An 18550-nucleotide genomic window follows, 5' to 3' on the forward strand; every position below is an offset into this window, starting at 1 on the left:
TAAAGGCAAATCCTCTTAATTACGACTTATTTAGACAGAAATTTTCAGTACGTACAATCCTAATGTTCTTAATGTTGTTATACTTTCTCTGCTTTTCCCTTCCCCCATGATATAAGGAATTCTGAGGCCAAATACCTTTCTTTCTTTCTTTTTTTTTTTTAATGGAATTCTGAATCTCAAAAGTTTAAGGAAATATCAACTTCATTGGGCCACAGTACTTCACAGCCAAAATATTCTTTTATATAAAGAATTTTATTTAAATGTCAGGCTGCATACTGCTTTCTCTTTCTTAATTCTTCCATATAAACACAAAGAAATGTAAATTTAATCAGAAACTTGATTACTATAGTTGGGATGTTGTAAACAAAAGGTGAGAAAGGAGGGAAAAGAAGGGCATGAATGATCCTGTGACAAACAAGACAGTCATCTCTGACGCAGAAATTCTCAGAAAAGAATCTGAAACCAAAGAGATGGCAGTTTTACCTGGATACCCCCCTGACAAGCCCATTTTAATGTAGTAAACTGGACGCTAAAAATGATTAAATTTGGGTGTTTAAAAAAAACAACAATAAACCAAAGGCTAAGCAGAAGCAAGGAAGAACCTGGAGAACTTCCAGGAGAGTCACCAGAAGCCCCCAGCTTCTGACCCTAGTGTGGGAGCCTGGAAAATGATGTCTTAAGTATGAAGGTACTCATCCCACATGTGAGCTCACTGGTTTGTTTTTCAGTTCTGTTTAACCTGGCAATGAAATCAACATATAGCACGACTGGAATGGTTTAGAATTTTACTTATTACTGCCCACACACCTGCAATTGTCAGCATAACAAGACAAGAGATAAAACATAAGTTATTCCCGAAGCTCCAAAAGCAAGAGAGCAGCAACAAGCACGGACTTAAATTCCTTTGTTTCTCAGTCCACCTTTTGCATCTTATACAGGATAAAACTACCTGGCTCATTGACGGCACACTATTCAAGAAATTAGAAAACTTTGATTTTTGCAACAGATTTATAGCCCCTTCTGCCGCTTTTTAAAATTGTGCTTCCTTCTTCAAACCTTCTGCTTTACTATCATAGCTACAAAGCTGCTTACCAGCTCAGTACTCATTCCTCAACTGCAAAGCAATCACTGCTGTAATTTGGAAGAACAAAGAAGAGGATTTGGGATCTTTATGGTTCAGGATTTTTTTAATTGCAAAATTGTGATCCCTGGAACAATTTTATTTTTCCCCTCCCAGCACAAAAGCAGTTGCTCTTCATTTCACTGGAGTACACTAAAAATAATTATTTTTCTTACAGCGTTTTGCTGAACAAGAGTAATGCATTTATGCCTCCCCTTAAATCAAGTATGATTGTTTCCCCACTTTTCGAAGTGGTATTCAGGCCAAGAACTTCTGAAAAACTATTTTTCACTAGAGTTCTGTTACAAACACTACCTATGCAGTGGCAAGACAACAGTATTTAGTAAAAACTTATTAAAATATCCATTATGTAATCAATACCATCACTACAGTCATACCTAAAAGCGAATCAAATGTTTTCTTTATTTTAGAGATAACTAAACATTTAGCAGCTTCATTCACTCATTCCTGTATCCTCTAGGGACTGTATAATACATAAACTAAATAAATTTGAGCATTTTCTTTGACATTTGTTTCAGTTCCTAGTTGCCTTATGTTTTTAGGCCTAGGCTGACAATACAAATGCTTCACAAAGTACAGATTTTTATTTTTTTATTTCTTAACTCATGCATCCACTTCCATTAAACAGATCTTTTTTTCTAATTCTCTTAACTTTAACTTCATAGGATATGGCTGACCTATAAATTAAGACTTCTTTCAGGTGATGAAAAGTGAAGAATACATGTTTTAAGAGGTGACTGGCCAAAATTCTTTCCCTGAAACACGAACTAATACTTGTTTTCATTCCCTTTTCTATGTTCAAGCAAATGGACAGAAATGTTTATAGCTAGCATCTGGATACCATCACTACGCAAAGCCATCCAACATATTCTTCCAGTATTTTGAAGGTCTGCAAATGTCATTATTAATCACAAATCCTACTCTTTCAGGTTCACAGCCTCATCATGTAGCCCATAAAACAGACCAAAGATTTTCAAATACATGGTTTCCGTCAATTGAAAGTAGTGTACAGTCTCTCCTCTTCTGGATACTCATAAAGAACATCTGTGCAGCCTCTCTCAACGACAACATAATTTTGCCCAAATGCTGGTCAGTTAACGCAACACTTTGTTCAATAGTTGTCACAAACACCAATAAATCACCAGAAGAGTTGCACATTTGAAGTATAAACTAAAAAAAAAAAATGTGGGTAAGTGAACTGGAGGGAACAACGGCCACCCCCCAAAAAAAGCTGTTTAGTACAGCTACTTCAGTGTGTTTAAAACAACCTGTAAACTGAGCCTGGTAGCTAACTGCTGCTGCAGAGGCAGAGGATAGACATGCAGCGAGGAACTCGCTCATCCCAGAAAGGACTGCAGACCTGGAAGCACCTCATGCCTGAAACATGACTCAGACAGAGCTGTTAGCTTGCCCTGTACTACTTAACCGAATCAGCATACAGGGATTTCAAAGCAGCGTTTCAAGGCAAACAAAATAAAAAGTACTAAGAGAATAACACACCGCCTAAGAATGCAACGCCTTCCCACTTATGCAAGATGTATCAAAGAATGAAAACTGACTTTATCAAAGAAAAAACATAAGCTAGACAGCTTGGCTATTAATAGCATCTGAACTCAGTAACTGCTAATAGAATTGTTTTAAAAATATTAATATTAAAAATAATAATAATTTGACAAATTTTCACTGCCAGGTTTCAGCCAAGTCACAGCCAGAAGAGTCATCTACATTTTACACCCATCCATTTAGTCTGTGTTTACCAGGGAAATTATGTTCCCTTTCATTACTCAGCTTTGTTTCAACTGATTCAGAAATCCAACATAACACACTAAAGGTTTCGCCCTTACCTGGAAATTGGCTATCCTTATTTTACACTTATTTATATATGCATGTACATTATAGGTTTATACATATAAGCAGGGAAATGAAGGCTTTTCTTGGGGGTGGGAGTTGTTAATTCTTGTACTATTTGAAAGACAAGGTACCAAGGAAAAGAAAAGCCAACCCCACGAAGATTTACAAATGCAAGAAACTTATTATAAACAGACCTTTTGCACTAAACAAGACCACACACACCCAGCATTCATATGCTGAAGAGTTGGCAAGCCTGAGGAATTAGTTTGCAATTTTTAGTACTTTCACAAACTAGGTTAGGATGGATTACTAGTAAAAACTAACTACAAAAGGAATATTTGTCTGGCTTTTCTGAATTGAATAAGGAAAAGACTGAAAAGAGCACTTTATGACATTTCTGTTGTGAGAAAAGTCTTTTAATGGAAATTTTCTAGCCTGAAAAACTGAATGCAACAAAACACTTTCATGAACAGAGAGATACAACTAAGCAGTGGAAAGGAGGAACATATACTAACATGCTGAAAAGCCTAATGATATTTATACTCATTAACTATTCTGGAGTAAAGAATCACAAATACCTCGCCTCCCTTCAATTATAGCATGAAAAAATACAAAATTGCCATTAAAGTCTTACAGCAAAAAAAAAAACAAGGAAAACCAAGGAGATTAAAAAAAAACAACTACAACAAAAGCGAGTAGAAGCTCACAGGAGCAGTGAGAATCTACCCCTTTTTTCAGGAGCACGGGGAAAAAGATTATGGAATGATTAGGTGCTTTCTTTTTGCTTTTTTTTTTATTATTATTTTTTTAAACCAACGCCATTATCTCCTCTGCAAAACATCATGTGAAAAACAGAGAAAATTTAATACACCGTTGTCTTGATCTGCTTACTCATAGTCCACTTAAAACCTACACAATATTCAGATTTCAGCATACTTATCTAAGAGACATCAGAAGAAATCTCTTCTACAGTCATAAAAAGCATGTCGTCAAAGGAATCAGAAGTTGAACAAAACATAAAACTGCCTTCACTGTTTTGGATTAGTAGGTTTTAGCAAATTGTCCTCTTAAAGCATTTTAAGTACTGTGACAGCAGTCAGCACTGAAAACTTATCTCTGCTTTGAACTCTGCCAAATTTCTTCAGTGTTCCCTTGTTTGATAACTGCTTTACATTTACAAAGAACAGGCAAACGGGATAACACTAGAAGAACCAAACAACTGACATTCCCCATTTTGATCTTACTCCAGCCTAACACCACACAGAGATGATATAGATTCGATGAAGTGATCAAAGATCAAATTGAAGCATTTTTCTAATAGCTACAGGGCAAGTCTCAACTAGGTCTTATAATTTTTTCACTGTAGTTAAGTTAAAATAAGTCTAAAATTTCCATGTTTCAATATATTTTTTCCTTATTGCTTAAATCCTTTATTGATTTAAATTAGCAACAGGTATCCTAAATCACACTATATGATTCACAAATAAAGGCAAGTTGTATTTGGAAATAACCAAAGGAAAAGAAGATTTGAAGAAGTCAGTTATCCACTCAAAATTTTTGTTCTGACCTGTTCTGAATTCACCAAAACTACAACCATGTTTGTTCTTTATGACTTTTTTTTCCTTCTGGTTAATAATCATCAGTCACTTTCATTGGTACAGAACAAGTGTTTAGACACAAAAGAAAGCATGTAACTCCACCTCTATATAAATATAGTAACCAGTGTGTAATAATTAGAATGAACATGCCAGAATTTAATTGCAGCAGAACTTGGTTTTGAGGTATACAACAGTGCCTCATAACTCAGCAGAATTAAGTTCCTGACATGGTAGTTGAAAAATGGCTCCTTTTGCTACCCAATTAATATATGTAATCACATCTTTTTAGTAAATGGTAGCAGAAGTAAATGACATTCTGGCAAACTGAAGAGTGCAATCTTTCACACACCCGCTAACAAAAATAACCTCACATTATTCATAGCATGGAGCACAGAATTCAATCTTTTCATGGGCACTAATCCTTGAGAAATTAATTTCTCAAACTCTTTTTCGAAGTTTCTCGAATCTTTTACTGAAGCATATACAAAGTGCAGTACTGTAAACATCAACCAACACCAAAGACGCACAATCTTCCTAGAGAGAAGAAATGCCCAACATGTCTATGCACAGTACCTTCTGACTTCAAGCAAGTTTCTACATGTTAAAGTTAATGCATGTTGCTGGAAAAATATTGATTTTTTTTTTCCCGGACAATCAGATTTCTGGACCAAATCTCTTTCAGGCCTCATCTACACTTGGTGTACTGGTGTTATGTTTTTTTGTTTGTTTTTTGCATGTCTACCATTGAGTAACGTTGGGGAGCACACAGACCTATTACCAAGTATAGCTACGCCAGCAAAAAAATCCTGATGTAGTCCCAGTTTCAAACCTACAGGAAAATAAGTCTGCTCTAATGGCTTATTCAGTTTGAAATCACTGCTTGACAGCAGTACAAGGTCACCCTGTTGTTGTAAAGCCAGCTGTCATTTTGGGGAGGCCCTCCTCCCTTTTGGTAGTGGCTAGCATTTATCTTTTCTGTACAAGGAAACTCAGATGTTTGTCAACCAGAGACTACTGTATCATTTACCTATTGCGTTATTACTTTACAGTAGTTCTCACTGCTATATGTTCATGCTATTTAGTTACCCCAGAATATAGTTACATATTAAAGATGTTTCAAGAAATAGAGTGACTCAAATTCCTGTCCATTCACCCAGTGCTTTAAGGACACATTACCCCTGTAGAGGCTCAATTCTACAACCATTTCATACACCAACAACAGAAATTACACTGATCAACAACTTGGCAGAACTTTTCACCTGCAGTCCTTCAAATAAAACACACCACAGCTCTGCACCACTAGTTCATTGTTTTCATATTAGGTAATATATATATACAATATTTTTAAACTGTTTAAAATAAGTGCAAACGATGTCAGGCAAAGATTTGGCTGTGACAGCAATCACAAAACAAATTTGATTAGATCAAATAAATGGTTCCTAACTGAAATACATGTAGAGATCTGTTAATAAAAACTCCAACTTAAGTGGAAATCAAATTTCAGAAACAGAAGGCAAATCTAAAAACTTAAGTATCGATCAGTGAATTTGAAACAACAGAAGTTTTACTCTATTACTCTGTACCTTTGAACAAACAAATGAAGCTCATTTACAGAGAAATATATAACATACAAAAATCAACTAAAAGAAGCTCCTTAAATGTGTAAATATTCTTCAAAATTGACAACTGTAAGACTATTTGTAAATTTTGTATTTATATGTATTTATATTTTTTTGTATTTTTTTTGTATGTATTTATATATTTTTTTATATTGTATTTATATGTAAATTGTGGAATTTACATGGGTATTGAGCAGCTTAACATTCATAAGCCAAAAACAGATTAAAAATACTTTCAGATGCAACCAACACCAGCTTTTAAAGTTTGAGGTTATATGTACATATAGTTTCAAAAATAAATAAATTTTAAAAAAATCACCACAAACAGCTATTATTTTGTCATAGTGAATGTTTTGGGGGTTGAGGGAGTTATTTTATTTGTTGCTTTTTTGTTTTTAAAACACAGCATTGAGTTCACACAAATACTCATAACCTCCTGTTCAGGAAAAGATTTCAGTATGTTTTTTATCAGTTTTTATATTTATATATTGTATAAATACAAATTGTATATATTGTATTACTTCCAGAAATACAAACATGACTTTCAATTACATAGCTTCCTGGTAAATGCAGACTCTAAGTGACTCCAAAGTACTTGGTAAGCATAGACTATATATAGGTGACTTCAAACTAAGTATTTTGCATAGCTTTAAACTAGAGAGTTTAAAGTCACCTATAGTCAATGCTCACCCGTAAGCAGCACAAGGTAATGACTTTGGGGTTTTTCAGCCTGGAGAAGAGAAGGCTCTGGGGAGGCCTTGCAGCAACCTTCCAGTGCCTAAAGGGGGCCTACAGGAAAGCTGGGGAGGGACTCTTTTTCAGGGGGTGTAGTGATAGGACAAGGAGTAATGGCTTTAAAGTAAAAGAGGGTAGGTTTGGATTACATATAAGGAAAAAATTCTTTACTCAGAGAGTGGAGAGGCACTGGCACAGGCTGCCCAGAGAAGCTGTGGATGCCCCATCCCTAGAGGTGTTCAAGGCCAGACTGGATGGGGCTTTGGGCAGCCTGCTCTGGTGGGAGGTGTCCCTGCCCATGGCAGGGGGTTGGAACTGGATGGTCTTTAAGGACCCTTCCAACCCAAACCATTCTGTGATTCTGTGATCCTGCTGCCATTCTGCAATAAGCTCAAAGTTCCTGTTAATGTCATCTACCGCTCTTCTACCAGCTCCCCTCGGCCTGCAGAAACCATGGCTATTTTTCCTCTTCCAGCCTCATGCATATGTGTAATGGGCACTCCCATTTAAACACCCCAAACTACTCACAGCCCCATGCAGCCAGAGGCAGCAAGGAAGGGCAGTCGCTGTGCCTTGCTGTGGCAGCAGGTCACTCTCCAGAGCCCACACAGGAGAAGGGAAGGACAGATCACACAAGGAAAAAGGCGAGACTGCGGAACAGGGCTTTAAACTGGTTTCTGCTGCACCCTAAATTGGATGTCACAACATCATCTAATTCTAGCCTAGTATCTAGGTGTTATCTTCTGTAAGTCTTATACACCATCTACACCAGGCTTGCCACCACACCTGCTCTCTGTTACATGCCATTAATAAGCCACTTCTTGCTTACACATTTATATAATAAATGACACTTATCTATTACAATGAAAGAACATATTTAAGCCCGGTTTATTCAAAGATGCACGTCAGGGAAGGAAACATGAATACCATGTCATCCGCGCGTGCAGTCAGCCAGACGGCAGCCCCAAATGCCTTCACCCAGCCTAACTCCTGCAGCCTCACAGGGAGCGCCACGGCAGCCCCATGCCCTTGGCCTCCTCCTTCCTCTTGCTCGGGTGAATGAAGTGCCGGGCCGCAAGCACAGCCCAGAGCCAACCTCCTGAAGACAGCACAGGTTCAGCTCACCCCAGCCACACTGCCACTTCAGCTTGCTCTCAAACTGAACCGTCCCCACCACTGCCCCTCATCCTCCCATACACCAGATTTATGAGGCGGCATGTCTTCAACTCACTGATCAAAAGGAGACTAATCCCAAGATCCATCTTTCCTCCAAGAAGTTTCACATAGCTAAATTAACTCACTCACAGGCCGCATGGTGGCCAGATCCAGCACAGACAAAGACCTAAGAGCCATTCAAGAGATGGAAATGCCCCTCTCTGTGGCAGCAGTAACTTAAATTGGCTTAATGGGATCGTCAGATTGTAAATGAAGCTCCAAATCCCAGTGCACGCTTCTGGGAGCAGCACTACAAAGGCATCTTTCCATGACAATAATAAACTATGACAGATGGGATCCTATTAGCACATGAAAACATGAGCCTTGTCCTGACTGACTAGGTTATCAGGAGTAAAGTAATAGTTTTGGAGGCTTCCTATTACACATTCAATGAGATCTGAGTTGAAAAAGGAAGAGCAGGGATTTCCCCAAAACCTATGCTAATGTGAAGCAAAGCTGACATTTGGCAATGTATCCAGCTCCTGAGGGGTGAGATGACTGAAAGGTCTTCCAGCTAAGGAGGTCATACAGAGACATCATGAGACTCCAGAGCAAGAAGTACCACTGTTCCAGATCTCTGCTTTTTAATCCAAATATTGCCAACACTTCCATAAAAGAGGATAAAGTCTCTTTAGCTCACTTGTATCAACAGCATTTCAGAAGGATACAAACCGTAGTGGCAAGCATTAAGCAGGTTAACTCTCCCAAACACCAACAAGAGGCCAAGGGGTCTTCAAGAGCCTTGTTTAGAAGTTCTCTCCCCCCAAAAAAGGGTTGGTTAAGGACCTTCCATCCTCCCAGGAGCTCCTGCTGACACTGACACAGACCATCATTTAACCACACGATCTCAGCTCTTCAGTAATGAACCAGATAGTTGCATAAAAGTGTCAGCTCGCAACCAGGAATGGTACAAATGGAAAAAAAAAAAAGCAAATGCCAGGAATGGTTATGATATGGGTGAGAACAAAAATCATTACTAAGGACTATATAAATCCATCAGGTGGCTGTCTTGGATACTCTAAGCAATGCAGTAGAACTGGAAACGAAAGAGAAAGCCAGTAAAGGATGAAAAAAAAAAAAAAAAGAGGTAGAATGGTACCTTTGTAACAAACAGTTAAAACAGGACTTTTCAGACTACAAAAGGAATAGTTGAGAGAGTTTGGAAAACTACAAAATCCTGTGTGGCATGAAGAAGGTAAATTGGGAGCCATTATTAACCATTTCTTTCAATACAAGATGGGAAGATATTAAATAAAACTAGTAAGTTAAAAAAAAAAAAACATAGCTTTTTCCATAAAACATGTAGATTCCTTTCCACTATGTGATGTGAACACTAAAACTGATACAGGCTGAAGATGTTATTAGGCACAATTGTGGTTACAAGAAACCACTTAATGACATTAAATACCAACACATTGTCTCTGCGGTCACAGTATCCAGCCAAAGTCACTCACCTTGCCCATATCACTCTCGCAAGTGCCTGCCATCAGACTGGAAGCTGGGCTAGGTGGACCTCTGCCTGAACCCGTGTAGGCTTCTTCACCCTTTTCTTCACCTCATTCTTAAATTATCTTAAGTAGATCTTAAGTAAGGGCAAGACAGCTACTTGGTTTAAGATGTACTGTTTACATTAACTAACTAATCAAGGTCTACAATCATTTCTCAGGGAAATTGGACTAAGTGGGACTTCTTGGGTCTGTGTCTTCTGGGTGCTTTCAACCCCACTTTCACAAGGTCCATTTTGAAAATTAATACACGTGGTATAATTGAACATGTTATAATTGAACACGCAGGTAGACAAGTGATCTCTACCACAGAAGAGAGATGAACGCATAAAGGAAAGTAAAACATTTGGGAAGGAGGGGGTGGAAGTGATAAAATAACTTTGCTTTTAATTCCACTCATCATCCATATAATTTGTCAATACATTTTAACAGCTTGGTGGAAGAAAAGCTACTGAGAAGTCTCTTATACATACACGCCTACCTGCATAAGTGTGTCCTGTATATCATATGGTAATTGCTTCAGTCATTTTATTCTTGAACGTGGCTACAACTTTTGTCATTTTGACAGCAAAAGGTTAATTCAATTACTTAAAAGGATTTAAAAACATTTTCAAAACATGCTTAATTTGTTCTACATGATTACATATACAAAAATAGATGTGCTTACTTTGGTATATTGGTGTATTCCTCTGTGTATAAATGTATCAAACTACAAAAAACTTATAAAAAAGTAATATTTCATGCTTCATAATATCAAATTTCTGAGTTACTTATATTCTGTCTTTGGGAGAGAGAGTCTATTTTATCAATGAAAAAAAAATGGTTAAACCAGAAATATTTACTCTTGCCTGTTCATTTGTGATACCATAACATTGCCTGAGAAAGTCTGAAGAATAACTACTCTCATAAAGGGCTTGAACTTATAAAACATACAGACCTCCTTTTTATGCTTAATTATCCCTATAGTCTGAAATACCACACAGTTAAATAACTCCAGGTAGGCTGACTCATTTCTAGAATTTTTATCTTTGCATCTTTCACTTAATATTAAAAAAAAAAAAAAAAAACTTTCACAGATACTGTCTGAGGCAGTGCAAAGTATATTTCTATCAGCTAGCTGTCAAGCAAGCAGCAGTTACCAAAAAATGGTCTTTTTCCAAAATTTAAAAACACACAAATTGCTAAAAATAATATTAACAAAAAATATATAAGCTTAAAATTATCAAGTTGTGAAAACAAGCTGAACTTGTTCTTTATCGAACTGTAGGAGTTACAGATGAAAGGAGGTGCTATATAAGGAATAGCCAGACTTCAACAAAGTACGCGCTGCCAAAACATTTTGGCCTAGATTCTGACAGGCACGCACCCAAGTTGAAGGGTCAGGGAAAGAAGCAGTGTAAAGAAACAATGTACAGAGATCAGAAAAATATGACACTGTGGATTATGGTTGGGTTTTGCGGGGGGTGGGCAGAGAGGAGCTGCTTGCTTTTTGCTTTTGAAACCTGTGGGAAAAGACAGCATTTCAACTGTGTGCAAAGGGGGCGGAGATAATACACAAGTACAATTTTTAAGACAGCAACAAATTACAAGATGCATCTTGTTCCTTTTCCTAACTTGCTTCTGTTCCTCCTCTCGCCTTCTCATTTGCTTTCACAGAGCAGCTAACAACCGGCACACACATGCTCTTGAGGATGGCCAACTTTCAAGAAGCCTGTATTCTAGCATTCAATTAGACACCTAACAAACACATCCAAATTTACAGGGGGAGTTCTGGATCTGGCCCACATCCACCATTCGAGAGTGGTGAAAAGCATCATAAAAATGAAATAAAAAACAAATTAAAGCAAGACAGACAGATTTGTGAAAGGTCCAGACTGAATTAATATCCTCGTTAATAAGCAAGAAAAATTAACAGCGTTTTAAATTGTTACAATGCCAACAATAAGAACACTAATAGAAAGGAGGCTGAAAATGAGTTAGGTTACATTTAACACTGAAACCCACATGCTCTTATATTAAGGTGGGGAGGACGAAAAGACAGTCAAATGAAGATGCTTGAAAAACAGTACTCCTGTTAAAAACAGAAAATTGTTATGAGAAACACAAATGCTCCTATGTGCTGGATATACAGACTGTATGCCAGAGAGAGGCCCTCACTGGAACTGGCATACAAATCCCAACCTCTGTGTCCTGCATCCACTAACAGAGTAATAGAGTGATGAAGTCTAATCAACAGGGAGGAAAAAAAAAAAAAAAAAAAAAAAGGTGCTTCAGGGACCGATTTAGAATAAGTAACAAAACCAAAGTCTGTAGCGATTATTAAATTCAGAGCCTTCAAACCAAGGTCATAAGCAAGTGTTCAGTAGGGCATCGCTCTACATGTGTGTATTGAATGTATTTAGTAAGTGTCCAGGCATCATACCTTACTTGAACTGAGCACACTGAAAGCATCAGCTACCAACAAATCCATTTCTCCAAACCTTTGAGAAAGTCCAATTAAGCCTGCGATTAATAAGCCTCTGACCAGCACAACACATCAGTATTTTTGATGTTTGGCAATAGGAACTGAAGTCTGTAGCTGCTGACATGCTGCACAAAAAAATGAATCTCATGTTTCCTAGATACAATTGTTCAACTCTTTGACAAGCTTCACCTACTCTGGTCAGAACGATCCTGAACATTCCTCTCAGCTTACTTAACACACACCCCAAGGTAAAACCTGACTTTCTCTACTTTCAGGTCCAAGAAGGGCTACAGTTTATGCTTCTCAGCATAAAATACCATGGACCACGTTAAGTTATCAGAACTTCCCACTCTTCTTCCAACAGTAAACAAAAGCTTGTGTTAGCCTGACAAGTTACAGAAAGCAAAATCACTGGTCTGATTTCAGTGTGGTTTTGAACGAAGAGACGTCACACTTCAGAACCTTTTATTTTAGCTACTCCTAAAGCATGCCAACCTCATATATGGTACGCATCCCTTCCCCTGGTAAAAGCCTTGTAGGTGCTTACGTAATTGTACGGTTCTGATACGCAGACACCGAATTATAGGCACCAAAGTCAGCCACGCAGGAGGGATGTAATCTGTTCAGAGCAGCCCAATTTACCTTATTGCTTCAGCAGATTTCTTAATTGACAGTGACACATCTCAAACTTCTCAATTAAAAATTAATTTATAGGATCGGGGGAAAAAAACCAGCCTCCAAACTACGCATCAGCCCTTATGAAAACCCTTATGAAAACTGCTCTTCCAAGTCTCACTAGCCTAGATACTTTTATTAGTGGAGGTTTTCAAGCTCAAGCTTTCCTATCGATATTAAAGAGATGCACACGCTTGTCCGACTGATGCGCCCGGCACAGCAGCGAGTACTGTTAACAAAAAAAAGAACAAGAACAGAGACGGGAAAGCGCCTGAAGTCTACTTCGGGCTGCTCCACGCCACTCTGGAGCGACACAAGCCCACGCTACAGCCCCACGGGGACCGACGCCGGGCTCCGGCCACCGGCAGCGGCTGGGGGGCTCCGGGGCAGGGCTCCCCGCGCCCCCTGCTCCCCGCTCCCCCCGGGGGCTCTGCCCCGGGGTCCCCCTCGTTCCCAGCAGCCCAGCCCCGGGGCCGCAGCCCCCCATTCCCAGCCCGTTGCCCCGGGCTTTCATCCCGCAGACCCGAGGGGAGGAAGGGGCGAGAAACTCGCGGCTTTCAAACAAAACGGACGCCGCCCCGCACGCCGCCTTCCCTCCCGCCGCGGTTCTATTATTTTTATTATTGTCCTTTTTTTTTTTTTTTTTTTTTTCCTTTTCCCCTTTTAGGAAAGGGGGCGCCCCGCAGGGAAGCGCCGGGAAAAGTTTCGGCGGTGGAAGGGGGCGGCGGCAGCTCCGGCCCCGCCGCCACCTGGGAGGCTGCCGCGGCGGGAGGAGGAGGAGGAGGAGGAGGAGGAGAAGGGAGGAAGGACGGACGGCGACTTCACCAGGCGCCCGATCCCCGATCCAGCCCGCGGACACGCGTGGGGCGCCCTCCACGCTGCACCCCACAGGGCGGCGGGGGGAGCTATATGGGGTTGGGGATGTACGGGGATGGGGGCACCCTCCGCAGCCCCACCGCCGTCGGGAGCCGCGACCCGGCGCCGAGCCTCCCGCGGCCCCCGGCCCCTTCCCTTCCCCAGGGCACCCTCACCTGGGCGCCGAGCGGCGACTCACCTGCGGAGAGCTGGGCCCGGGCCGCCCCGGGCAGCGCTGGCGAGCAGCCGGCCAGCAGCAGGGCGAGCGCCGCCAGCAGCGGCAGCAGAGCGGCGCCGGCCCCCCTGCCCATGCCGACTTGCCGAGAAGTTTCCCAAAGCGGCCGGGGCTGCCCCGGCCCGCGGCGGGCGGGCGGGCGGAGCCGGCCCGGCCTCCCCCCGGCCTCGCCGGCCGGGAAAGCCCCACGCCGAGGGGCGCCCGCTGGCCCCGGGGCCGCCCGCTCGGGGCAGCGTCTGCGGCGCGACGGGCGCAGCGGCGGCGGCAGCGCCGGCTGGGCTCCGGCTCCGGCTCCGGAGTTACTTTGCCGCTGGGCGAGCGGGGAGGGAGGGAGGAGCCGAGCGCGCACGGCCAGCCCCCGCTCCCCGGCACTTGGCAGGGGGAACGTGGGACTCCGGCCCCGCAGCCCCGGAGCGGGCGGAGCGGCGCCCGGCAGCGCCTCCTGCTGCAGGCGCGGAGGGCAGCAGCGGCTCGGCACGGCTCGGAGCGAAGCGGAGCGGCGCCGCTTTCCTCGGCACGGCTCGGATCGGATCGGGCACCGCCGCCGGAGGAGGAGGAGGCGGGGGGAGGAAGGCCGGCTCCGGGTCGTCCCGGGCGCGGCGTGCGAGGGAAAGGTCCCGCAGCCCCCGCTCGGCTTCGCTCGCTGCTCCTGCCTCTAAAAACGCCTCAGAGCGCGTTGCGTTATTGCCGTGCATCGAGCAGGCTGACTCTGTCTTCCAGCCGGGATTTTTGTTATTTTTATTTTTTTTTCCCCCTCCCCTCTCTTTGGCAACACTCGCCTGGCTCGTCGTGCCAGTAAAGTCTCATTGATCGGAAGTGAAATCGTAATTAACAGCACCGCCATTTGCGCTGTTATATCCACGTGTAACAAAAAGCTGACCTTCCCGACAGGTCTACACGCGGCCAGGCGACTCCGGCACCCGCGTGCGGTGAAGCGGGATCTCCCCAACACATCCAGACTCGGGGTCCGCGATGCCATAAAGGCCCCGCTCTGTGTCTCACAGCAATGCAACTCGTGCACCCAGAAAGCATTTGGAATAACAGGTAAAGGCGCCAGGGCTGGAATTTTTTGTTGAAATGAGTATGATTTCCTCCACAATTTTTAAACCTATTTTTGACGAGTTCTTCTTTTTTTTTTGCACGGCAGCTTGTAATTAGAGATGCTATGTAATGCTCGCAACAGAACCCGAGACCACTGGAAACTTGCAGGTTTTATTGCAAACTGGAAATTCAATCCAGGTTCATCGAAGGTTTGCTGTGATTCCAAATCCTTTCCAGCCATTGTGTGGCAACTGATAGGTTTTGCCTCAAAACCCTGCAAACCCTCATGTTTTCACTGCGAAAAAAAAAAAAAAAAAAAAAAAGTGAAACACAGCAGTTTGAAGTACATGGTAGCTTGTAAAACAAAGCACACCCCACAAAAAAAAAAAAAAAGAAAAAAGAAAAACTTTCTTCTTCCACCTCTACAGCTGGAAACCTCTGTACTTCATTTGGGTGGAGTGGCCAAAAACTTGCATGCTTACTGTAAAATACAAAATTATATGCTTCAGTGAACACTGGTTCTTTGTTTGAACTTAGGATGGGAGTTTCATGAGGCAGATCTCGTGACAGCCAGTGTTTCAGGAAGGATGGGCCACGTGCTGGTTGCAAGTAAACACGGGAAATTCTTCTGAGCAAGGTGAAGGAAAGCAGTGTGCTGGCCCTGCTTCCCATGCATTAGGCTACATCATGATTGCTGTGGAAATTTTTAAGGAAAATACAGAAGTTCCTTGTATAGGGTGGGGGGAGTACCTGTGTACCTGGTGTTGTCCTGTTGTGTGTGTGTCTGATGGGGTTAGCTCCAGCTGGGAGCCATGGAGCTAACGCTGTAAAAGACGAGTGCCAGCCAGACAACTCATGGGTAGCTGAGGAGGTCGGGGGAAGAGGAGGACCAACATGGCCTCCCCATAACCTCGCAGCAGTCTCGCGGGTACCCCTGGTGACCGGCACTGCCGATGGCCATGTCCAGACTGTGGGCGAGGGTGGCTGTGCGGCACCAGCTCGCTGCTCCGTTTGGAGGGCCTGTGGTGATGGGTCGTGCTGAAGCACGCTCCCCCATGCTTTATCCACATAGTTTCCTTATCTGCCAGCGGGAGTCCCGTGGGATTTCAACCTTTTCCGCTGCTCACGTTCCTATTAAAAGACAACAAAGAGGATTTTGATTGCTATTCTTTCCTTGAGTAGACAGTTCAAGCTTGAGAGGTATGGATGAGATGCACACGTGACCCCACTCCTCTTCCAGGTACATATCTGCTGAGATATTATGCGCATTTCTCTCTGTGTGCCTTCTAATGTACTTGGCACCCTGACAAATACTTTAACTTACATATCAGGTTAGACATCATTTTTATCTTATATGACATGAGTGGATTTATTTTTGTTCCAGCTTTTACATTTTTAGAGCTCTAAATGTTTCACTGTTTTTTGCATTTTCAATTATGATCAAAGCATACGTATATTACCTCTTGAACGACATTTAAAAACTGTCCAAGGTAACACCTTATGTGCCAAATGTAACAGCAGAAAGACACAGAGGGCTCGTAGAAATGCCTTTCCCTTCATCTCAAGGAATATTTGGAAATTAAGGAAAGTACGGCCTTTATCCTGACAATTATAATCTCTAAATAAAATGCGAAATAAATCTGTGTCAAGTTTAAGCAAGTTTGATTCTGAAACTCTGCTAGATGCCTCCACCTTCTTTGCATTCCCTGTTAAAAGTTTCCCATTATACTTTTGGATGTTGCTAAGCCCATCATAACATAGGTTTTTAACACAGGCTGTCATCTAATTTGGTTCCTAATGACTGACAACTGCCTAGCATAATACACCATCTTGCAGTAAAATATCATAAATTATCGATAATCCAATAGTATATGACAGAATTTCTATCTGACATGGTATTTTCCCAGGATATTTGCATGGTATGTAAAATATTAAAATACATATTCCTAACCAGCAAAAATATTTCTCTCTTCCTCTCCCCCTCCCCCTTTTTTTTTTCCCCGGGAACTGTTAAATGTTCTCCTAGAGCGTGAGGGGATTTTGAGACATTTAAATGAAGTTTTTCTAGCCAAGTGATCAGATAGTCAAGGATGCTCATTATCCTGCTGCTCCCACCCAACTTTCCAGCCCTCTGCACTTTCACTTCCTTTGTGAAAATCTGCCTGCTTATTCCGTGAGCCCTAACAAGAACTGAGGCCTCATGAAAATCTGGCTCTTCAAGGTTGGAGATCCTTGAGAAAATTGAGTATTGTATTGACCCAGGTTTTCTTGATGTTATCCAATCATACCCACGGCAGGGTCTTCATTGTGTTTCCACTTCTGAAAAAATTATCTCAGTAAGATGTACTGCAAATTTCAATTAAATGTATTATTTTACTGCCTGGTACTCACAGAGGCTGTTTTAGAGCATACTAATTCCACGGAGAACCAGCAGCCGATACCCTTGTCATAACAAACCATCACCGGAGAGAAGGAAACGATGCTGAGTGTCTTACTGATGCCTTTGAACAGTCTCCCATCATACAGCTGCTTTTTGGATGCAAATGTGGAGCAGGTAGAGGGTCTAAAAAGTCTGGGGATTGTTTCACTGCTGCGTATTGCATGTGCACGAATGATTCCATAACAAGATAATAGCTTGTTCAGGGAGCACCGCATGCTCATCTAGCTACCTGTGGTTTATGGTGGGAACAAGGCATGCAACAAGGGAATTGTCCTGTGACTCTCTGTCCCCAGGGGCACTTCTGCATCTCTTGCATGCATTCTCCAGCCTCCTGTCTGCAGATTTAGTGACGGGCTCGTGTCATTATAAGAGAGCTCTGTGGCATTTCTCATCCCAAACCTCCTGTTCTTACTTGACCACCATTCTCAGCAATATTCACCTTTTGGGCTAGAATTTTCCATTCTTTATCCAAAGACTGGATATCACTTTTCTCTGCTTGTCATTTCTGTGGTCTTGATAAAATGGCCTGTGATTTTTTTTTAAAAGAGTACATTCCCTATTATTGACCAAATTCTGTCTTATTTTTCCTTCGAGCAGACAAAATAGTTGACAACTGAAATATAGCATGGGAATAGCCTTCAAGAAGGAGTGAAGCATGGCCTTGTTTTGAAATAAATTGTTTTACTGAATTCCATCCCTTCAAAATTACATTGTACAGTGCCTTTCTTATGTCAAAGTGCAACCCAGAAAGAAACTGGCGTCTGAGTTTACCTAAACATCAAAGGCACAGTTCTGTAAGAGTCTCTATTTGAGTAGAGTTATGTCCTGTAAGACACTAGCCCATTAATGCAGTGGCCATTGGGAACTGGTCTTTGGGAAGCTTCTAGTAGGTGAAGCACAGTGTATCAATCGGCGATTACGAATGCATTAAGCTCCTTAGAACTGTTTACTTTCAAATAAGCTCTTGCAGCACATTTTGTGTATGTATGGGTTTAAGCAAATGCATCTTCCCACATTACCTAGAAGCCTTTTACTAGTCTTCTACCCCCATGCCTTTCCTCACGGCTTCACGATGGTATTCCTCATCAGAACCATAGGGGGAAAACTTCATTTTGTGTCATTGTGGAAGACGCCAACAAGACTTAGGAAGCTTCTGAGGACTTGCAGAGGTACATT

At 41.9% G+C, this 18550-nt stretch overlaps 1 protein-coding gene across 2 annotated transcripts in view; it reads right to left on the reverse strand.

The window, feature by feature from the left end:
* PTPRK (protein tyrosine phosphatase receptor type K) overlaps positions 1 to 13998 on the reverse strand; it is a 418532-nt gene extending 404534 nt beyond the window's left edge. For both annotated transcript variants that reach the window (XM_035538686.2, XM_035538685.2), the window contains exon 1: positions 13858 to 13998. In XM_035538686.2, the coding sequence (XP_035394579.1) occupies positions 13858 to 13969 (112 nt within the window). In that variant the 5' untranslated portion in view covers positions 13970 to 13998. The remainder of the gene's footprint in view (positions 1 to 13857) is intronic.
* Between the last annotated feature and the right edge of the window lie 4552 nt (positions 13999 to 18550).

The sequence above is a fragment of the Cygnus atratus genome, chromosome 3 (assembly GCF_013377495.2).
Source record: "Cygnus atratus isolate AKBS03 ecotype Queensland, Australia chromosome 3, CAtr_DNAZoo_HiC_assembly, whole genome shotgun sequence".
Taxonomy (NCBI): domain Eukaryota; kingdom Metazoa; phylum Chordata; class Aves; order Anseriformes; family Anatidae; genus Cygnus; species Cygnus atratus.